The sequence below is a fragment of the Mastigoproctus giganteus genome, chromosome 14, assembly GCF_048544385.1.
Source record: "Mastigoproctus giganteus isolate SK-2022 chromosome 14, ASM4854438v1, whole genome shotgun sequence".
NCBI lineage: Eukaryota > Metazoa > Arthropoda > Arachnida > Uropygi > Thelyphonidae > Mastigoproctus > Mastigoproctus giganteus.
Window position 1 is genome coordinate 86,718,557 of NC_143588.1, and position 24,292 is coordinate 86,742,848.

General features: G+C 38.4%; 1 protein-coding gene across 2 annotated transcripts in view; it reads right to left on the reverse strand.

Annotated features, from left to right (window-relative positions):
- Positions 1-24,292, reverse strand: part of LOC150075321 (homeobox protein dve-1-like) — a 404,285-nt gene that overhangs the window by 16,548 nt on the left and 363,445 nt on the right. For both annotated transcript variants that reach the window (XM_090388929.1, XM_090388927.1), the window contains exon 5: positions 18,591-18,696. In XM_090388929.1, coding sequence (XP_090245055.1) covers positions 18,591-18,696 — 106 coding nt within the window. The remainder of the gene's footprint in view (positions 1-18,590; positions 18,697-24,292) is intronic.

The following is a 24,292-nucleotide window of genomic DNA, read 5'->3' on the forward strand; positions in this document are numbered from 1 at the left end:
TGGCATACATGGTTTGTAATCGCTATTTCCTGATAAAACACATTTATTTATTGCTAAAATACTGCAGAAATAAGTACAAATCGAGAAAAATATGATGAATATGATTTTTTGAACCAATTTGTTAAAATTCTTTAAAAAATGTGAAACACCTGTCCAAATCGACCAATTTATTCAGCCTTTGAAATGAAAACTGTCAGATTGTCACAAACATTCTGCAAATGTTTGCAAGGTCCTGTTTAGACGATTCTCTCAAGCAGGGGCGAAATGTCTCGAAACTATTTCACCAAGAGATGCCAATATATTGCTTTAACTGCAAGCCGCCGTGGTGATTAGATGCACTGTCATCACAAAAAAGATCCTTTCGAGGAAATGCAGCAAGATTTAAAATATACTTAGTGGCCATTTTATTTTGTTAAGTATACCTACGCTTTTCACGAAATGGAGCTCTCCTTCAGTAACAACATCACGTGTTCGTACCACGCGATACAAAGCAATGAGCGATATTTAATAAACAATGGATAACTATTATGAGAAACTCGTGTTTCTAGTTTCGGAAACCATGACAGTGAATTTAGCACACGGCAGTCACCATATCTCATTCCAATTTGAGCACCCGTGGGATGGAGAGGAAAGAGCTCGTCAAAGTAGAGATCAGCAATCACCCAATTGGAAATAACTGTGGGAACAAATATGAGTCAGTATCAGTGTGGAATGATTCCGATACCTTATTGAGTCCTTACCGTGACGAATCTAGGCTGTTCTGAGAGCTAAAAGTGGGGGAAGGGGGAGGAACTATTCGCTAAAAGGTAGGCGTACCTAATAATATGGCCACTCAGTGTAAATAAATCATTTATTGCCAATAATGTATAGTAAAGCCCATTACAGCCAAAGAGGGCCTAATTTCAAAATACTAAGATAGAACTATCAGACTAGTTCAACCCACATATTGATCTGCTTGGTTTCTGATCTTGATTGATGAGGAAAATATATTTTTGGGACGCTCACATTAGGCATTGCTATACGAAGCTGTTTCGGTATTCTACAGCCGAGGTCTTGCGAACTTGAGTAGTGAAAGTACAATAGTACACGCGTTTGAGATGACTGTGGTTCGATTTCACGTGACTGTTAAATAAGCTTAATGAGATATATATATATATATTATATCGGCGGTCTTTCTATATGCTCTTTTTCTGGGGTATATTGCTGGCAGTCTTCGAGAAAGATTAATTACATGTAATACTACATTTTTATGCAAGAGAGCGATTAGGTCAGCATCCTTTACTACAATATTTGGGGCCGAGATGAATAAATGTTCAACTATGATGCTTTGTTTTAAAATCTAAAAATCAACAATCCCAAATAACCTTAACCAAAAAAAAAAAAAAAAAAAAAGGAGAGCACCATATCAAACATACCCAATTTATACACACAAATAATAAATCTCGATGTCGACTGCTAGCAAATGCACCAGAGTTAAAATCTTCAATAAACTGGAGAAAGAAAAACGCTATAACTGAGATTTCTTAAGGCCCATTCCGAATTTGTGGATATGAAAATTTCCTTAAAAGTCAAGATCAAAAGACGAGTAGATAAAATACAGCATCTAACTCATGATACTACCAATTTGTATAGTTTGTAAACTTTTCCGCTAGCCTCACGACTGTTATGGGCTTCTACATTACTGGCAATAAAATAGCAATTAATTAGCCTTAGCACAAAGGAAATCCAACTTTAACTGGAGCCGAAACATAATGAAAGAAGATGAGAAGTAGCATCACTACTTCCATGTACAGATATGGAGGTAGTGATTCGATTATGTGAGCAGCCATTGCTATTAGTGGTCACAGTCACACAGACATCCACTCTATTGTAAGCGGTAGTAGGCGTCGCAAGTGATCTGGAATCTTGAGTTCGCTCTGTCAGCAAGTGTAAGTGCGAAAAAGGTAATTATGTACAAATATCGCCACCAGAAAGACGTACGCAGTGCCATCTGCACTGATGTTTTGCCACATGGTGGTGTTGGAATTGTTACTTTCATTGAGATGTTTTCACAAGACGAATCATTACTAGTGCGTCTGCACTTCGAAAAAAAATTAGTGTCTAATTGTGACACTCTCAGAAGATAATCATCAGAAATTTTCACAATTCCTGACGCCCACGTACACTAGACCTAACCGCCGCCCCTCACCCGCAGACTTGGGCGCATTTATAGAAATAAATTTGTTCCTTTGCATTCCCTGATTTCTCACAGTCAATCCGAGGTTTATGCCATCTTCTCTGTCATACTTCAGGTGAGTGTCAACAACAGAGGAATGGCTATGCATCGCAGGTCTTAAACAAATTCATATGTCTTAGCTGAAGTTCATTCTCTTAAACTAAACACAAAAAGGAAACTTCTGTTTCCAAACCCGTGGAAGCTGCGGAACCAATTTTATTATGGTTTTTAAAGAAAAAACATAAAAGAAAGAAATAGCAAAATTACCTTAACTAGCGTTATTGAATCAAATTCAGAAGCAAACAAGTTTTAGTTATTTGATTAAGTTAATTCTTTAAAACGGCAAATTTTCAGAGAGAATCTCTGAAACAATCTCAATTAAAGGAAATGACATAAGTAACCAAGCGTTAAAAGTAGAAAAATGTTTTCATCAAAATCTAAGATAGACGATTCAGAGCAGCCAACTGAATAATCAAAAACCTCCAAATTTGCCAAATAGCATTAGAACAGTTCAAAAGATTCATTAATTAGAACGCCAAATGTCACTTGCGTTAAATATAAGATAGATATATAAAAGCCTATCCAAATGAAATGCAACCACATTTTATTAAAAACGATTACAGAATGTGTCCACCTTGTAATTATGCGTTCGCTCTTTTGTGTAGTTGATTGAACTCTACGAAGAATACTTATTAATGGCGTGAATAGTTTGCTCCAATCTTCTTTGGATATTTATTGAATGTCTTTAATTGAATTCACTCAATGTCTTTAAGCATTGCAGAAATAATGTTCCAAAATAAACACTCGTTCTTCTGCAGAAAATCCATCTACGTGCCACACTAACAAACGCTACTTCTGTCACAATGAAAACTTCCTTCTGAACAAACAATTCATTTCATATCCAATTATATGAAATGAACTATACGCTTCGTAGTTATAGTAAGTTGTACGATAAATAGATAACCTTGTATGTGTGAAACTTTCAGGTTACCTATAACCTGCATAAAACCAGCACCAAGTCTGATTGATTTTGGTTTTTATGGCGCAAGGGCGACTAAGGCCATCCAGCACCAATAAGACATCCTTACAATATTATCTTGGAGATTTCCGAAAAACTCAGAAATAATAATGTAGACGAAGCATCATCATTACACTTCTAAAATACAGGGAATAACTGAACACACTGGTTGAACGCCTATCTTAATACAAAGAAAAGTTTTCAGCTATACTGTGGCTTCTCAGTTGGATGAAAAAGACAATTATACTGATCTCTCATTCTGTGAACTTGGCTGGTTGTTTTAGTGTGCGGGCTCTGAACGAACGCACACAGTACTCAATCTATACGCTAGGAATAATCATACGACCTTTTTACAAAATAGCAACCATCTGTAATGAGAAGCCAACAACCACACGGGCCATTATAAACACTTATAATTAGAATGAGACAGTTGATTCAGCCCCTATCCCAATGCCTACTTGGGACTTTTCTGCAGGCCTGTATCAGTTTTCCTGCCCTCAAAATAGCTTCCTTCTTGAGCCTCATAAAGCGGTCACAATACCAATCCCTTTCCCCAGGTTGCCTATCAATAAGAATCACTTCTAAACCATATTAATATCCTCTAAAGAAGCAAATGCCCGGAGTCCATATGGTGGTCGGGTCCATATGGCCTACCCCATTCTAAAATTTAAAAAAATTAAAATTTTCAGTTTCTACTCGAGAACGACCACATAAGGTCAGAGTTCACACGAGAGAGAGAGAGAGAGAGAGAGAGAGAGAATACATGAATGTTAGAGTATTTAGTAGTCACGCCGGCTTGAACCACGGTCACTCAAAGCGTGTACACTTTTGTACCTTCGCGCGAGTCCTAGAGTCTATGAAATAAACCAGACACAACCGACCGAAGTCTTCTATTTAAACAGTTTGATATGATTGAAGCTAGTCAGGAGTTTACCTCTGGCAGTGGTCCCAATGGCTATGTTCTCTGCGTTCATGTCCAGGGATAATAGGAGAGGTAGAACATCATTCTTCTATAATCAGTCCCTGCTTACACTGAACAGCATTTCTTGCAGCTCAGCCAAATTCGACGGGCTGCGGGCCATGCTCTGGTCAAAGATCATTCCATTGAAATCATTGTAAATTTATATACCACCCAACCCACCACTTGAGATGAACCGTCAGAAGTCCACCTGGATCCGCCATCCCATGCTAGCAAAAAAATTTCCTGTAGCGATTTTAACCTGTTCCCTCAATTGGATCACTTGAAAAGGTCACTCCTATCGCAGATGAAGGTAGCTGGCCTTATGATCATCAAAGCCCCACAACAGGCAGGAACCTGTTGTTAATATACCCTGTACGCCTGACGCCCTCGGTATCCTTTCTTCAAATCTGACTACTACTTGGTGCTGCTCATATTAAAATCTGTGATGAGAAGGCTGATTTCTAGTCCCAAATTTATATTTCCAAATGAATTACAAAGCGTCCTTAATCCCATGGTCTATCTTCAAATCCTGTAAAATTCTACTAGTGGTCAAGCTATTAACAAAATAGATCACGACAGTACCACATTATGCAGTGGTCAAATGCAAGTATCCTCGTGTATGACCATTCGGCCACAACGGCTTAGTACTTTGGGTGCTGTCATGTACAATGGTTCCAGTTTGTGTATCGTAATCTGAAGGTGGTCCTTCACAGTAGTTGATTTATCGCCCAGCAATATCACAATGACTGATTCTTTCAGTCTGACGACGAATGAGTGATTTGAACAAAGTATTTTTCAAAACTGGCATGCATAATAAATAATTTCGTCATTTTACAAATAAATTAAATAAATAATCTATTCCCATCACGGCAAGTTGCCAGAGGTTTACGAAGTAAATGGATATTCATATAAAAATGGTACATGTAATAAAATATTATATAAGAAAAACAAAATAATATATCCTGTAATGATAACAGGGTACAACGTAATGAATTTGTGTACGGGGGAAAAGACTAAGTCCAATGGAGCGCTGTGGCAGATGCAGGTAATTCAGCTCGAGATTATGACGGGTTGTCTTTCCATAGCTCGAGGTGCTGAAGCCAGATGCACAGCAGCAAGTGTTGAATGGATCAGCACACAGTTATGATGACGAGTCAGCTGGGGAGCTTGAGGTGAGAAGCACATGCCGCCTATAGGCTGCATTCGTGGCAAATAGATGGTCAGTATCGCGTTCTTGGATTCTGTCAATCATCTGATTTCATAGGAAACGGTCCGATAAGGAAAGCCGGTTGGAATGTACAACTAAAATTTCCTAATATGGAAATTTGACATTTATCTTAGACGTGCAGCGGATGACGCTTCGTGAACCTATTGTCCCATATGCTGGACTCAGATATAATACTAGTCACCATTTTAGCAGATACAAGTCTTCTGTCTTCAGCCAGTTCTGGTAGCCTTCTTAGCCCCGGTTCTTGTGCTAATATGAGTACAAAGAAGGACAAAGAGATTGATGAGGGGAACAAAGGGATGATCTTACCAAGAAAGGCTTCAGTTCTGGAAATTGCAGCGTCTGGAGACTATGAACCTGCGAGGTGATCTTATTGAGGTATTTAAGGATTTGAATGAATTGAGCACGCTGAACGCTGATGGATTCTTCCTCTTGTTCAGACTACACCCATGAGGGGGGGGGGCACAAATTCAAATTGAGCAAGGACGGTTGCAGAATAGATTTGCGAAAGTTTGCCTTTAGCCAGCGGGTGGTTGATTGCTGGAATGAACTTCCACCTGTTGTTGTGGAGGTTGTGACACCTTCAATAAATTCAAAGAAGAACTAGATAAACTACTATTGGAGGGAATGAATAGCTGAAATGAGAGATGTCGCGCGTTTTTTTTTTTTCTTGCATCATTTTCACTACTAATGCTAATACCATATAGCTTGATATTGGCACTTTAAAAGATAGAAATGCCTGTAGAGTTTTTTTTGTTTATCTTTTCGTGTGAAATGTCCTATTTTCTGGAGAGCGTCACAGGTATTACACACTGCCGCAATACCGACACTGCCCTAATAAGGAAATTTCAAACGCCACAAAGTGAACCTGAATGACAAGGAAAGGAATTTCGCTGGGGATCACGTGCTACTGGATTACAAACAAGATGAGCAAACGACACGGGATTAATTCCTAAGTTTAATAATCCACGTCAGCGCCAAAGGGCCTGCACGATGAACAGATATTCGTTCTTAGTTTTTCACTCATTTCCAAAACCAAGTCCTCATGTCCACCTTGCAAGTGGAATACAAGGAAGAAGTGTCAACAAAATGATGCACCATTTCTAAATGAACGTAACACAGAAATGAAAAACAAAGAAAGTTAGTTTCTAAGTGCAGAATGAGCAAGCTCAAATTCTCAGTATAGTATTTTCAAAATAATACTGGCATTAGCGATGTTCATGTTATGCCAGCTGAAAAACCCGGATAATCACGGGAGAATTGTCACGTCAGATTGTATAATTACAGCTTCGAACGAAAGGAGCTTTAGAAATTCCTACAGTCATCGACAGGAATCGAACCCAGATCTCTCCAAACCAATAGCAGATAGCGATGTATCATGCCAACTATTCCCACGATGAGATGGGAATCTATTCAATACACGTTATCAAACTAATAGCTTGCGAAATTGCTGAGAACAAGCATTAATTTTGTCTACGAGAAAAATTAAAAACCTGGTTAACGCGCAATTGTGTACTGCTAACAGAAATAATCAAACGGGGATATAACCGCCACAGCAGTCTGATTATTTGTCACTTGACCAGGAGCGTAGTTCAACGTCCCGTTCTTAGGTTTGCACGCACTTCCAAAACCAAGTCCTCATGTCCTTGGAAGTGGACTACAAGGAACAAGTGTCGACAAAATGATACACTATTTCTAAATGAACGTTGAGAAATTCTGGTAGATCGATGCAAGTCTGTGTTTAAATTGCGCTATAACTCTGTACACTTACCAATTTAATGCTTTCCAATGTACACAGTTATAGTGAAACTTTTAATTTCCTCTACTTGTAAGTGAAAGAAACCCTCAATTACACCAATATTATAATTAGTATCGCTAATAAGTCATTAGTTACCGCATTATCACTATGATAATATTGTTGTTATTATATCATGGAACTATGAAGCCACCCACCCCGCAACTCCGATATTCCGTAGGCCAGCACAAGACAACGGTAGTCGAAATTAGTAAAGCCAAATGATACAAAGGAAGCGGAAATTTTCTGCATCAGCCAAAAGTAAATGAATAATAAAACAGAATATTCATACTATTGCCAAACATCCAGTTCCTCTTTGAACTTCAGCAGAATCATAGCTTCTGCCATGTTGGCAGGAAAGTTATTCGGTGTTCAACATGCCCAGAGGTGAACTTCATGAGATTTAATCTTTCGTTAGATTTTATATTTGTGTCCCCTGGTTGTTCTGAACGAGAAAGATCTGTTCTTTCTCATCAATTTATTCACTCAACCCCTTCTACACACACCTCAATCAGATTTGATTAGATGTCAAACAAGGTTCACACCTAAGCGCCATATACCTTCTTATACGCCTGTTTACACTGTATGGCAAATTTTGTGTCAGACTGAACAGTAACATTTGTCTTTTTTCCTCCTTGAACTACTTTTCTCACCCTTTAGCTTATAATGCGTGATTCCAGGTTTTCTGTAAGCTCAGAACAGTGTGAAGCATGTTTAATCCGAGTGAGGTCAAAAAATACGCTACTATTCTTGTAATCTACTTGTGAACTCCTCTGATCCCATGTGGCCATATACATGGGAGGAGGAGAAGGCTGAAAAGTTCGGGTATAAAAGGAAAATATTTAGTCCGATCCTAAAGTCCGTTTCCAAAGACGACCGAACAGTTTCTCTTTTTTACTCTCGGTTTTTCCGATTTTCTGCTTTTAATTATCGAATTCATCACTAAGGTGTGCTAAACAAATCTCACCAATCACCCATTTCATTTGATATTTTTCACGAAAACTAAGTCTACGATTTGTGCGCGGAGGTGACAAGCAACATCACAACTATACGCTGAAAATACATTGTACACAAGCAAACAATCAATCTGTATCAAAAGTGACAGTTTAACTGTATTTCGTTACAGAAGTTTCGGGAATAAACTTTCAGGAAGTCAAAGGGCCGAGTGGTTCAGAGCGAGAGTCCATTAGCCCCTTGATTGGACCGTGGTTCAAGTCCGTGACTGCTAAATACGATTGATTGTATTCATGATTTATTGTAAACTTTTCTGGCTTAGTGGTCATGCCGGAGCATGAACAAGAAATAGAAGGAACAGGATTTAATATATCATTACAAGACGTGCTGAAACTCATATTAAAAACTCGACAAATAGGAGAAAGAGAAAAGTAACGCAAACTGTTTTCCACGTGAGGGAGAATATGGGAGGAAATAAGTTTCAGTTCTGCCGGTTTTTCTAAGCTCTGAGAAACTAGCTTAAATGCAAAATCGAAATATGATAGAAGTAAAATATTTGCAAAATTTTGAGTTCAGAGGTCATCAAACAGCTTTTGAACTTAAAACTATGAAAACAATAACAGCGGCTTCGCCACTGTAGTAGTAGCCTGTGTTTCGATTCCCGCTGCAGCCAGAGGAAACCTCTCCCCTCCCCCCAAGTGGTCCCTTCATTCAGGTCTGAGTTTAGTCTTATCATCTCTCGAACATGAAAGTCGGACCGTGGACACTCATTTATAGACACGTTACACCGTCAATTACGTTGTAATAGTTCTCCGCACCCTATGCAATCATGGCGCAAAGCTTCATGGTAGTCGACCTTCGCAACAAACTAGATATCGCACTCAGTGATGGTGAGCAACTCTGGACAACTCACTCTGTAAAGAATAAAACAACGGCTAATCAAACCAAATAAGTAAAGGGAGCACATTTTTAGAGCATCGGCACTGATCAGTAATGCTGTCGTAAAATGTCTGATAATTTTCAAATTCTGGCTTATTACACACATCAATCCTCTTGAGAAGAACAGGTGACGTCAGATTTCATGCATGTGAAAGCCGACGCGCCTCATGCACATGCACTCCACCACAATGCATGTTTTGTTCTAAAATAAGGTACTTAAGTTCCCCCTTCCTTTACTGATCACATGACCAATAACATATTCATAACTTAGCGTGCTTCCAGGGAGGAAGGGGAGACACGTTAACGACCTCTTAAATGTTTAACCACTCTGTTGCACTGACAGACATAGTTTTATTTATAAAGGACTAACTGGTGTCATTTTATATCAGAGAGCCACTTCCACTTGTTAAACTACAGCAAAAATTCACTATTTTTAGAACGTTAAATCCCTTAAGCTATCTAGCATCTAGCTAAGTAGTACATGCAAGCGCGTGATCCGAGACAACGCTTCATTGTAATCATAATACGTAAGCTGTCCATAGGTTCCCTCTATTTTTTTTAGGCGTATTGGCATATAAGAGTTAGCGCCTAATGTCTGTCTGTCCGTCCGCATGTAACAAATCGACTACTTTGGATTGATCTGTCGAGCCATCTCAAATGTAATTGAAATTGGAGAAATGAATGGCAATATGGTGGATGCTCAGAAACGAATTGGTCGCCGTTCATGGATAAACGTCGTGGCATTTTTTAAAAAAAAGTACATCATGGATTATTACTATTTCCTAATGCGCTGCAATGAACTGCGTACGTTAACTTGTTTTTATTAATAGCGAACTGTGTACTAAATTAAAACGGTGTGCTCTGCAGTTCAATGTATCCCTTGTTTTTTTATCCTATCATTTTTTTAATAACTGTACAAGCAACTCCGAACAGCAGGGAGTTGCTTTTCCAGTTATTAAAATTAACTGTAATTGCAGTTTCACTGTACTGTACCCTGCTTAAGTACTAATGTACGGTAGCCATTTCCAATATGTCACTGATTTACTCGACAATGCGCAACGATTTTCGAAAACCGCTTATGATATTTGGTTTCTCGTACACGTATTTTGAAAGAAAAATGACAAAGGGGTCGTGAACTTAAAACAGATGGAACCGAACAGTTAATATAAGTGAAAAATAAAATAAGTGAGGAGGTATAAGCTTAAAATAAGGAATAAATGAGAGCAGAAACAAATAACGCGTCCGAAGGGGGGAAAAAATGCTATCAAAACGAAAAAAAAAAAAAAGGTTGGTGTAAAAATATCTATACATTCTAAAACAGAGAACAGACAATAACATCTAACATAAATGCAAAGAAGAGATCATATATAAATAAAGGTGCAACTCATTGCGAAACAAGAGTCTTAGTAGTGCCGGGTCGGACAAGCCGCCCGCATTCCAATACACATTTGCGAGGAACAATTCCATTTACGCATACCAAAACAAAATTATGCATTACATATTGTGTTTATACCAGTATGCAGTAATCTATTCCAATTCACAGCTTTACAAATGGTGAAAGGGAGATTAGAACAATTCATTAGGGAGGGGAAAAAAGGAAACGAGCAAAGAAAAGCAGAATGAAAGAAGTTGCGTGATTACTGTGGGGTGGAGAATGGAGTAAAACACAATCGCACGCAAGCTGGGTCGCCTGCTACAGGACAAACAGACCCGAACAAAGAAATATTGGGATTAGCTTAACGCCAATTGGCTTAATAAGGTCTGTGTACGCGGGGCGGGACGGCGTTACACGGACAATTGAACACAAGAGTGACAGCGCCGAACACGGCCTCCCGGACAGCGTTACAAGTGTGACGGCTCCGCACCATTCACTCCAGCCTGACATGAGTGTAGTTCACTGACCGACATGCCAGATCCGTGCCATTTGTATGCGCACAGTTCGGTCCGGGAAAGCATCTGAAAGGATGAAAACCTTTAAAATCGACGAGCTCTGTCAGCGGCTCTCCGATCTGATGCCAGCGCGCGCGCAAAGCCACGAAACTAGTGGACGAATGTAACAGTAGGAGTCTGAGAAGACTCATGTTTTCCCCCTACGCGAAGGCTACCGAACACGACTGGCGGCATTCCGACCGGCAAGGATGCAGAAAACAAGCGAAATTACGGACTCTAGCGAAGCATAAATAATTATCCTGGTCATCATTTCTTGGCGACCGACCCGAAAACGACGTCGCGTTACGTTAGAAGACAAGAAAGCTAATGTCACCCTGACGACAAGTTCCGCTACGTGCCCTAGTCAGACTTGGACAGGAAACCGCATCTGCGGTTGTAATCGCTGCCTAATTACGTAATACGGAAGTGTGGGGGAGAAAATGGAGGGGACGTACAGATACCCCTCAAATACTTGCGCTGTTCGTGATCGCGGGAAAAGAGGGTTTCGAGTCGGATTTGATCTGCTCTGATACTTGGATAAGGACTAAAGCGGCTTAACTCCAGAAGGGAGGGCGAAGATGCATAGTAATGGACCTAATCTACACTTTAACGATATTTAAGCGCCTTTTTAAAGTGGGTTAGTGCAGATACACGGTGCAGCGAACGAACACGGAAGTTAGAGGTATTCAGAAAACTCGCAGGTGAACGCGACTGTTCGAAACTCAATGAATGGAAAGGTAACAACGACTTGCGCACAATACAACATAAATCAGTACAGTGCCGATTCTCTCCTGTTGTTCTTGGTAGGATGCGCACGCTGGAGACATTCCGTCACGCAGATTTTCGCAGCGTAACAATATTAAAGGGCGTCTTGCGAGCGAATTACTCGCTGGGTTCCAACCAGTGTGGCTATTAGAGATGCCTCTTGCGTTTTTAATAGAGCCTCATGAATAGTAACACATGCATGCTACTAACCGACACTGGCTACGCAATAGTAACCTTCGCGAACGGTCAAATGGTGCATTAACCAGACGTCAGAAAGTAACCGCATGTAAAATTAAGTTAAGAAATCACGTTGTATTTCCTTCCATTTGTGCTTCGTGGAATGTGTACACATGTTGGAGAGAAGAAATTAAATCTACATCACTTTTAGCAGAAAAGTAATATAGAATTCACTTCTCTGTTTAGTACAAAATAAATATTTGCATATTCCACTGAAATGTGAACGACAGAATCTTTCAGACAAAATCAGGCTGTCGAAACAAAACAAGAAAAAATATATTAATTTCCAATTTCATCTTCGACGTAATATTATGAAATTTTATTAATGAACATAATGGTCTTGTAAAAAAAAACAAAAAAAAAAACAACCGCAAACCAGGAAAAGAAAAAAAAATCTAATCAACCTTGGCTATTCGTTGAATTTTAAGCTCTAGTTTTTTTTGTCTTCCAATTGATCCAATCCAACACTCATTCCGCACAAACAAACAATTAGTATTAAAGTGATGCTGGATGTGCAGTAACAAACGTTTTCTCCCACACTAATCAAGAAACAGTACCTGTTCACACCTCAGCAGAAATGGCAGACCTAGAGTGAGGTAGCATTTTATACGGCCATCTATTTACGGCTTTTCCTAATTTTTTTGCTTTTATGTTTTCTCCGAAAGTCAACTACTCTGGGGGGTTTACCGTAACTTCCATAAATTTCCTCTGTAATGACTCCTTTCTTCACTTGTTTCAAAGAATGCATAAACTTTATAACAGTAATTTACTGCAGAAAAACTTTTAAAGAAAACAGCACTTTTACTTTTTCCCTTAAGTGCTACGCCAGTTTGGCAGGAGGCAGAGAGAAAGAGAAAACGCCTTGAAGGGCTTAGTGCAGCTGCCTGCAAGTTGCTGACAAATCATGCCAGGTAATCACGACTTGGAATTCCTGCACAACAGTCTAATTCTTTGTGATTAGTCTATAGTTCTCAATATCTGCGCGCCGAGGTTGAGGCTCCGGTGGCATTCATGCATGACAAAACACTTGGGCTGCAGTCAAGTCTTCGCAAGAAACTTCGAAAATTCTCCTTGGAGTTAATCCTCCTTCATGAGCCAGCCGTGGCATGTATTCATAGTCATGCCTTCTCCCTCAGAGCTGCCGTACGACCGACTTCTCCGAGTTGGGGGGGCTGCCTAATCCCAACATCAACAATCAGATCCCGGCCCCAGCAGACTGTGTCGCTTACTCAGACCACGGCTTATCGCTCAAGTAACCGTCTAGCTGGGTGCGTCAGCGCCAGGCTACAGGCAGAACACGACTCCAGATTTCACAGGGTATGCACTCTGAGCTCATTTCTCACAAGAGTGAGCACAAAAGAGAGAAAAACTCGCCCTCAGTCTCTCGGGTAGAATTTCAATAGATTAAAGAAGGAAAGAAAAAAGTTACGTATAAGTGAGCCTTTGGTGGAGAAAGAAAAGTCGGTACATTTGTAGTTATGACAGTGTTTTAGCGGTGAAAGAAGTGACACTGGTTAAAGAGCAGCCCTGTTAGTTAAGTTTCAACTTTGCCCACAGGACCTACCCAAAAAAGTGAAGTTGGCTAATGAATAATTACTAAAGTTGTGCCGGAAATAGGGGGCAGCAGACCATTTATTAAGCCAAAGTGAAATAAAATAAAATGACAGTTCATATCTACATCATCACAGAGAACAAGTGAAAGTTATGTAGTCTCCAAAAAAAGCACCCAAGTTACATCCCAAAGTAGTATCAAGCCTCGTTTATCTATATCGTCATCATCAAAGTTAAAATGAGCAATTACTGTTATATGAAAATGGTAGATGAACAATTAGGTCCATCTCGTTTCATTGCAATATTAGTGCTATTGCAAACACTTGCCAAAGCAATAATAATAATTATTGCTTTGGCAATAATTATTATAACCTACTCATTGGTCGTGAATTCGTGTGCGCGCACCCGCTAACCTTTCTTTAAATCGATCACGAGATACGGGTCATCATTGTAACGGACAGATTACGATGTCAATGAGAACGTCCTCACCACTTTATATCGACTATCAAAACAGTGTCTAAAAAAAAAAAAAAAGAAGAAAATAAACTAATTAATCTTAATTCATTTAATTACCTGAAGTACTTGTAGATATGGAAGTTATTAAAATGCGACAGCTAGACATTCACACACAGACTGTAACGAAATGCTTGTTTTCCAAGTACACATCTAATGGGCACATGGAGGAAGTCCTTGAAAAACTCCATACAATGTAGCTGAATTTTCAAATATACCTCTACTGAAATACATATACCGGTAATATCTTTATTGCAATCAGCGAAAATAAGTAAATTTTACATGGATTGCCTAGCACAACAACAAAAAAAGTTTTACTGTAAATTCCGCGGACTATAGGATGGAAACACCACTCTAAAGCATTGGTCTCATTTGCACTGACCGATGTTTAAAGAGAGATGAGATAGCAAAATTAATCATTTCTATTCAACGTATGTATTGAGTTAAGCGGCCGCCTCATCGCCTTAGTTTCATCGATACAAAAAAAAAAAAAAAAAAACCCCTCGTTACCCACTTTAAAAAATGACAACTCAATTCGATGTAATATTTAAGATGTATATAAGCTTTACAACAATTATTTTATGATTACTTTACTCACGAAGAGTACCAACTCGCAAAACACTTTTTAAAATAAGGCAAGTTTATGGTTACGATGTTTTTGAGTTCAACTATTTATACAAATAACTTTGTAATAAGAGTACCAGAATTTCAACGGCAGAAATTAACACACGTTCATACTGATCTCAGTTGATCAATGTATACAAAAAACTGGCGTAACAGCGATTGGTGAGGGGAGAATAAATATAAAACGTAGTACACAGCAGCGAATATAAGAAATGGGACCCAGTGTTGCGTACGGAATACTAATCTCGTAGTCTGTTCCGGTAGAATATAATGGTGGATGATATTGTCAACGCATCAGAAAGCTAGCAATTTATATTTCAAGATGCCTTTTCACATTTATTAAAATAACAAAAAGAAAGTTTTTATTTCAACAAATGCTGCATTGTAACTCGGCAGAGCCAATATCTTGAGGGGCCTAGTTGGTATTTGCGATTGGTAATAGTCCAATGAATCTCTGAAGTCGAGGAAGATGGTGAATAAATACACGCGCTTTGAGTGACCAAGGTTCAATACCGTGATTACTAAATACGGTTCTGTTTTTCGTATTCTTTCTCTTTCTCTCTCCTGTTGAACTACTCTGACCGTGTGGTCCCGGAGTATAAACAGGAATATGAATATTATTTGAGTAGTTTCTCTCGAAACAACTGCAATTTGTAACATTACCCTTGCCTTTCTTGTCCGATTTACGATTCGTTCACGACAATGACGTGTTAATATTAGCTCTGGAAATTAAATGTTTCTCTGTTTATTTGTTTTCTATTGAAAGATTTTTTTTTTTTTTTTATGAATAACTCAGAAAACCGGAGTAACCTGTCGATGCCGAACTCGAAGTGAAAACCGTAAATCAAATCCGTTATTATCTCTAAATTCAACTTCACGCAGTTGAATTTAGAGCTCTTTAGCACTTACATGTATGTAACTCATGTTTGTGGTACAATTTTTAAGAAGGACGTCAACAAAACTCCCACTGGCATTTTGCTCTCCCAAACATATAATCAAAGAATATCAGTTAATCACTTCATCTGCAACCTTTATCTAAGGCCACTGTCTGTTGCCATTACACCAATAAACAAGTAATACTTGCGGTAGGTAAGAATTATGGTAGCCGGTTTTACTATGTCTGTTTAAAAAAGTTAATATTTAACACTGAAACTATAACTTTTTGCAGCATATGTTTGCTCTTACAGTACTTCAATAATTTTACAACCACAAATGACATACATAACCATTTTTCGTTATCCAAATAAACAGAATCTCCATTCTCCCATATCCCTTAGTAGCCCTTTTTCGTGTGATCATCTTTTCCCAGTGACATCTCCGGTATTCTCAGGTGATCTGAGGCTTTTGGCGCACATAAATATTAAAAGCTGACAAACTTTACTCTTTGTAATTATTATCTGTTTATTAACCTTAGGTTCACCCCTGAACAGCCAGTGGGCTAGGAGGGTGGTTGGCGTTGGTCCGGAAACCCTCGAGACCTTAGGGAACTGGAGAAACTGCACTCAGTAAATCCGGTCTTGCTCCTCAGATACTAAAATTTTAGTGCGACCATTTTATTTGCCACTATCCTGTAATCCGCATTTTTTCCCTAACGTATACACGGTTCAGTCGAATCTCCTTAAACAAAAGAACGCCAGTTATTGCTCCCACCTCCGGTACACGAAGGGAGGGGCTAATGTACGGTGAATATGGATATTTCTGCTCACTCCAGTGGCTCCCAGCCTTTGTCACTCGCATCACACTTGGAGTTAGACTCCATACTCACACACCTAAAGAGCGATTACCATTGAACCCAATGGAATTTTTCCTAATCTTGCCGCACCCCAAAGGAGTCGGGACACGCAGTTCGGGGAATTATTGCAGTCTACCTTCTCGATGATTCATTTGTCACTGGAAATATATATATATAGTGTTTCAGCGTGGGCGTATTGCTACCACTTCTGTAGATTGTAGTGTTTTTGACTGGCATTTACATTTTAACCAGACGTATTTTAGACTTGTTTTCGTAACGCTTTGAAGGTTACCGTGTATCAAATGAAGGTGCAACCATAGTCGAAATTGTGTGCGCGTATATCTTTTTTTTTTTTTTTTTATCGTATGAAGCATATTATCGTTTTCATATTGTATAAATGGAAAATGAAGTTTGCTGTGAATTTCATTTTTCATTTATATACACTGCAATATTAATTTTCTCCCAATGTCCTATTTTTCTATGGGAAAAATTTCAATAAACAATCAGTTTAACGTAATCAATGTGTAAAATGGATTTTGATTTTTTTTTTTTTTTTGATTTGGTAGTTGTTGGCGCATCGGCTTCTGTGGCCATATTGCACCTCCCAAGGTTTTTGCAGTACTTTGATCCAAGCCCGAGGCGGGAATCGAACCCGCGACCTTTGGGTTGCCGGGCAGGTACTTTACCCACTCGGCTAGCCCGGTCGGCATGTAAAATGGAAAAGCAAGGATTTAGCATAGCAGGATGCTAATTCATCCGTTTTCTGAAAATACCTATAAGGAGGTATCAAAAAAAAAAAAAAAAAAAGGGCGGGGCTATAAATTTGGCGTCCCCACTGGCTAATTCTTTTAATTGCTAATTCCACGCCCCTCTGTTTATTAATGTAACCATAAATTGAAGTAAAGCAAAATTTATTTATTATTTAAAAAGAGGGGGGAAAAAAGTCCTTCGGTTATAACACTTTTTGTCGAGTTTATTAGTTCTCGTTATAATGGATTTCGATTTCAAACCGTATTTTGCAAGAATGACAAATTATGTAATGCTTCAGCTGACAGCTATCGTCTTCGACATCGCTGACACCGCAATAATGTCGAAATTTCCAATCTCTGTATTGTTCCAATCCAGTAAGTAACGCTGTCCTTCGCAATTTTTCTGCGGCAGCCAACCCCTACTACCGTAATGACAATTATATCATTAACAGTGCTATGAAAAAGAATAACTGTTTTAGTGCTTGCAATGTGTTTAAATGTCTAGAATATTACAATGATACAGAAACGGCTGCAATTTTTTTCCCCTCTACAGGGACGCAACTTCTTAAGGGGTGGTCCATAAAAAAAAAAATTCCTGGTAGCGAGAGAACTTTTTTATAATATAAACAAAATTTTAAGTTTGCTTGTTCTTTAATTGCGTTTAAAACCATTGGTTAAGACGACCATTTATGGTGATGCCCAGACGTAGGGGCCCAGGACGCTTCAGCGACCCTGGCCAGTCAGCGCCTGTTATGATATAATACTACTCTCAGTAGAAGGGAAAAATTAAAATGAAAGAAAAAGTTTTTCCCGCCTCTTTTTATAGTTCGGTACTAGTGGCAAGTGGTACAACTTCATTATTTTTACAGCAGCTAATATTACAGGGCTTAGTTAGCAATAGGCCACACATTTTTACGTGACAGTTACAGATTCGAAAATGCAGCATGCATTGTAGTGGCTACGTACGTTACCACAAAATTTCAGCCACACTTAAGTTTCGAAAATCACGATCCTGTCAGGGAGGAAGGGGAAGTAGCGGATAAAAAAAAAAAAAACACACACACACAGGTTTGACATCTTACAGCTTTAAGTTTAAATCAAGAGAGAAATATGATCGCGCACTCTTTTTAAAAAAAAAAAAACGTGGTGAAAGGGAAACAATAACTGCAGGAATGTAAGTATGTATATGTTTGTGCTTCTTCGTATACATATACAGAATGGCTTCATTATTTAACATTTAAAAACGGCACAAGAAAGAAGTAACAAATCACTGATGAGTAGTCGCACTTTGGAAGCTACCAAAAATGGTAGCAAGAGTTATAAAAAAATATATAAACAAATTAAAAAAAAAAAAACATTAAAGGAAGAGCGACACTGTACCTGGTCAATGGGACATCCTGAGCTGACTAGCATACTTTGGGATTGCGCCAGGAGCACCTGAAGTAACTTCTCTTTCATGTCATTCGCTGCATTCATCTTCGGACGGCTGTAAACAATGACGTAATCAGTGTATATACATTATTTCAAAATTACTATACTTAAAAAAGTATTTCAGAATACTAGAACCTAAACAAAACTGCCCGAACAGATTATCTTAAACACTGATTATAATACCTAATCAGTAAAATGCAGGTGCTTTGTGTATCCTCAATATAAGCCTTAACATAGTCGAACACACAACCAGCAAACTAAGTGATATAGTTTTGCAGTAAAACCCCTTAAATGTTTTAATTATAACTTTCTTCAGTTTAGAAAAAGATTTCTTACATAGGCCGTTGTCCACAAATGATCCCACAAAACAAGTACACGTATTCAAAATCTTGGATCAATGTGACCACGATGACCAATTCAAACATGCGCGATTTTTCAAAAAACATCTACTGCATTTCAGGAGCAATGAGCACGAAGATACACTTGTAATTTATTGTGTGATATCGCGTGGAATTTATTTTCTATTTTAACTTTGTTAAATAGCTTTCCCCGTTAAATCAAATTCCAGTTTTTGTTTACATGCTATGTGGTACCCAATGTCACAACAAACATAAGTGTAAAGATTACTTGTCTGCTACTTGATTAGACCAAAATCTGTCATCTAAATCAAGCTAATCATCTGGCTTGATCTAGATGTCAAGCTAATCTGCGATGATACTGCAGCAGAAAGATAAATTCTAAAGTTAAGTTCCTTCAATTTCATTGTAATATACGAGGATTGCATAAGGTAGAATTGAAACGGTTGCGAAGAATATCGAAATATATTTTCTGTTGGAATCATTACGGGTACAGGTGGAGATCTACCTAACATTGGTGTATCGGCCACCTTCCCGGTTTAATTTTTTTTAATTAATCAAAAACGCCTTTTGCAAATGCAGACTTTCCTCCATAATTTTATATACAGTATACTAGTGGATCAACTGAAAACACCGATTCTTTTTTCTAAGAAGGCTTTAATCCTGTAGCTAAACTTTATACAGACCCACAAGAAAAATGCTTGCCTCCTTCATTGAGCAGAAATGTCGACGAAATAGATTATAAATAAAAAAATAAGGAAAAGAAGTCTGAAGATTTTAAAAACCATAATGGAACAGAGGACTAACAGTAGTGTAAAAACATTACGCAATTCTGACGACGTAATTTCTAGATAAATCAACGATACCCGGATCGAGAAAAGGGCATAAGGTATACATTTATGTTAAACTGGAGAATCCGAATGGACAGTAAGAAAGCCATAACAAAAGTAGGATGCAATAACAGCGGAAAGTGCGAGAAAAATTATGGCAGTTTGATTTTGTAACGAAGATAAATATCTGTTGACAACGGTAAGAGAATTAAAGTACGTACGTTTATTAAGACTGCCATTTTGATAATTGAAATTTATATAAATTCTCTCCGATTCCGAGGTCAGTGTGCCGCTGCAGTGAAGGTTTGCTTTGTTTTTCCTTTAAAGTTTATTGTTGTCATTTCAACTGACCTTCCTCTGCCTCTGGACACAGCTGGGTGCTGCTGCTGTCTTTCTTTCGCAACCCTTGTAAGTGTGCAGTGGTCATGATTCGACAGCGTGCTCTTCCGGCCGTTCTTGACAGAGCGTTTTTCTTGTCGCTCGCCACGCTGACATCATCTGTGAGGCTCTACCTGCTAACAAAGCAGCCCCTTCGTGCGTTCTCGTCTACGGAAGCACCTGTCAGCAACCTCCAACTAGACGATGCCATCTCTTAACAAGTGACGTCACCGCTATTTGATTATTACACGCCACGTGCAGTGGGTGTTAACATAAGGTTATTGACGGGAGGTATTTTCGTAGTTCGTATTCTATAAATGTGTTGCTCCCTATGATCCCATCGGTGTATCTCAGAAGGAGACCGCAAAATGAAAGTGTCAAGTAACCCATTCTTAAAGCGCATTTCCGATACAAACGATAATTTCTCGAAATAGCTTTCGCACACTGGAGTAATCTTCAAACAGCATCTCCTTTATATAAATGCAATGTCAATTAACCACCCACAAATACATATATATCGATACTACAGTGAATGCTATTAACGGAACTGTCCGAAAACCTTATAAATATTCGTTTCCAGGTGAGCGAGTTTTTATCTCGTCATTAATAGAGATTCGTCGTTTCATGGAAGGTGCTACATCAAATCGCGAATGCAAGTGATAATGTTTGCAAGGAGAATTTATAACGGAATTCCAATCTCCTCTTCGTTTCTTCACTTTTAGGACGTTGCATGATTAACACTTTATTCGGAAACAAAACGAAGTCTTACGGAATATTAAAACACGTCCTTCCCATGTAGACGTTAAGAGAACGGCAGTGGTGGTGCTCGAAAGAATCTATGAAATCATTGAATCTTCTTCCCTAAAACTCTGTTTTAAGTTCGTTGTACATGAGTTGTGGAATTATTTTGGGCCTGACGTAGGCAAGTAGTCAGTACAGTAGCACATGCGTTTGAGTTGACCGTTGTCTGAGACCACATGACTGTTAAATACGGTTAATGATTAAAATCTTGTTAAAGTGATTAGCGTAAATTCCTCTTACCTGTGTAGTCGTGTACCGGAGTACAAACATAACATTTTTTTGTTGTTGTTTTTAAATTTAAGTTCCATTATCTTTCTAAAAATTAAGTTCTCATGATAAACAACATACTTACTTCTGAATTAATATCAGAATTATTGCACAACACTTTTTAAGTATAAAGTACTGCGGATGGTCTCAAGATAGAACATACTAGTGGTTAGTGTATGCTAATTGTAACAAGTAACTAAACAATTCTTCTATCGGGATGACCACGAGCATATCACATTTCTGTCTGGCCAATATTTCGCCCACTAGTGCTTCTTAAATAAATGAAGTCTGTGAAAAATTCTCAGTAACCAGCGATCATTCTCTCTCTCTCTACAGCAGTGTCTTTCAAACTGTTTCGCGACTTCCGAGTGGGGTTGCGTGTCTGTCACTGGTATAAAACTAATTTAAACATCATAACTGCATATATCCCTTCATAACAGTATATATTCCCAACTCAAGTACGTAAAAAGATTTTACAGTCTAATGAGCTTCTCCCGGACTAGCAAATCCCACAGATGTTGCCGCGATCAGCTTTCGGCTTGATGCCGTTTCTGGTTCCGAAAGAACCGATTTGCATACGTACATACACATACCAGCAAAGGGAAGATTACATTACTCACTCACCGCCTATGTAATGGAACGAATTGCTTCACAATCACGGAATGTTCGACAAGATTAAGCATAATGAAGTTAATCTACAAATTAATTTCTTGACTTTAGTGGTAGGAACGCTGGACGAAGAAGTTTAACTGCAATATAAGAAACTCGGGTGCAAAAAATTTGCTAAAACGTAACAAATATTTGTTGTATTAATGAAAACTGTAATTTGCAAAATATCACTTTTACCTTTGAAAAGACTGCTACTCTTGGCTAACACGTTTTGTACTACTGGAATTAAAAGGATTAGGGGAAGTTGAATATACGTGCAAGAAAATTTCTACAATAGGATTAAGAAACTTACTCGATAAGTGTTAGTTACTGATTAACAAATAGGTTTGTTTAATGGTCGCTACGATAATCTTTCCTATATGGCAGCGGTTCTCAATGCATGGCCCTCGGTACTGGTTGATTGGTCGGAATATCTTCTGCAATAGTGACAATGTACCAGGTATCATAGCAGTGCAGTGTAGCATATATACAGTATTTTCTGTTTATACTCCAGCACAATAAACATAGGTTAGAGGAGTTTACAGCTGGTCATTCTGGTTCGAACCACATTCAATTAAATTACACTCCCGCGATGCCCACTTGGATACACTTGGCGTAATCCTTTGAAGTATAGATTTTAAAAACCATACCACAAAACGGTGTCGAGCCGATTGAACTGTATTGCAAGTCTAACACTTTGTGGAGGGTTTCGGCACGAAATAAAATCAAGTAAATCTAGAGAAGTTGCTAAGGCCACTTCTCTAGGATTTCCTTTTTCTGATGATCCAACTTTCTAGATCCGGTTTGATTTGGTATAATTTGTTTTCCGTTTGTTCTTGGCATGATTGTTGCCATTTCATTCGGTTACATCTATAGACTATTTGTTGATGGTCAGTATATGGTGAGTAGCATGCCACCAGGTGTCTCGAAAGCACTGTTCTATAAAAACTGCTGAACAGGATGAGGAGTTTTTTTTAATGATTTCACTAAGGTGTTTAATCATGCCATGAAGAATTTTACCTAATAACGAAGTGCGCAATTCGTTTGCTCTTGTTCTTCTGATAAGTTTCTTTCTGTTCTTTCACTGTGCATCTGAAGAGTAATGCAGAGATGAGAAAACAATTCTGTTACAGACACTGGAAGAAGTTTCTCCAATCTGTTCGCTACTGTAATTGGGTCTATGAAATTTTCTCCGTTACACTTAAGTATCAGTGATGAGTAGTTTCGGTATTTAACTGCCATATTACGTATTGCCCTATTTTCGGTATTTACCTGCCATTTTATCAACTAAAGTATGCCTTGGGCGTTAGTTAACTTATTTAGTACAGATAAAGAACTGCTCTTGCGGAATATTATCTGTGGAAGCAATTATAGTTTTATTTTGCTGATTTTTTGTTCTGTATAGTTTCATTCCACCGTACTTTTGCTGATTGTACTTTCGCACGGCAGCCTTTAATACTGTTTTTGTGGCACATATTAGCGTACTTTCTATTGGTCCTTTTGAGACAAGTTGAAGGTCAAAAGACTGCATTCGTTTTTTTTCCCCCATTTGCTTTTGCAGCAATCTAGCTGAGTATCCCTTCAGATCAGCAGGAAGAGTTTTTGATTATAATGATCAATAGGGAATGAGAATTGTCCAATAGAGAATGTAAAAACATCCCATGCTAAGATTGGTAGAAGTGGCACAAATAGTAATATTAATTACTGCGACAGTACGGTGGGCTACTGATTGTTTCCTATGAAGCAATCAATAGCTCTAAAATTAATTTAGAAATTCTGATAGTGCAAATCGTATCTTCTTAAATACTATGATGATTTCTGTGATATTCTCCAGTTCGTATCAATTTTAATAAAACATCTGGTGATTTCCTGTCTGAGTTATTATATAAAGATAATATAACAAACGGTGGTATGGAAGAGGGCCGCAACACTTCTAAAAAAATCGTAGTTACCTTATGGAAATATTAAGGTCCTCTTCCATACTATCTTTTGTTACGTTTCGTTCCATTGAGCCAAAAATGTATTTATCAGTCAGGCGAGCTTGAACCAAGGACACTCAGTGTGTGTGTACGTACTTATGCACTAGGATTCCCGAGGGGAAAAAAGCTGGGAGGTTCTGTGCTGAATGCAGGTTCAATTATTTCGAATAATATACAAATAAGAATTTTAAAAAGAACATTATCACTTATTTTAACGGTTTCACAGTTACCACTTTTATGGACGCAATCAAACTGATGCAAGTCACAATGCCCACAACCAAAACAGGTTTACTACAGCACAAAACACTGAAATGCCGGCCTTCTGACTATTGGTAGTTTTAACAAAAACTCATCACTGTATATGTAATCCAGTAAATGAGAAACTGCCGTTT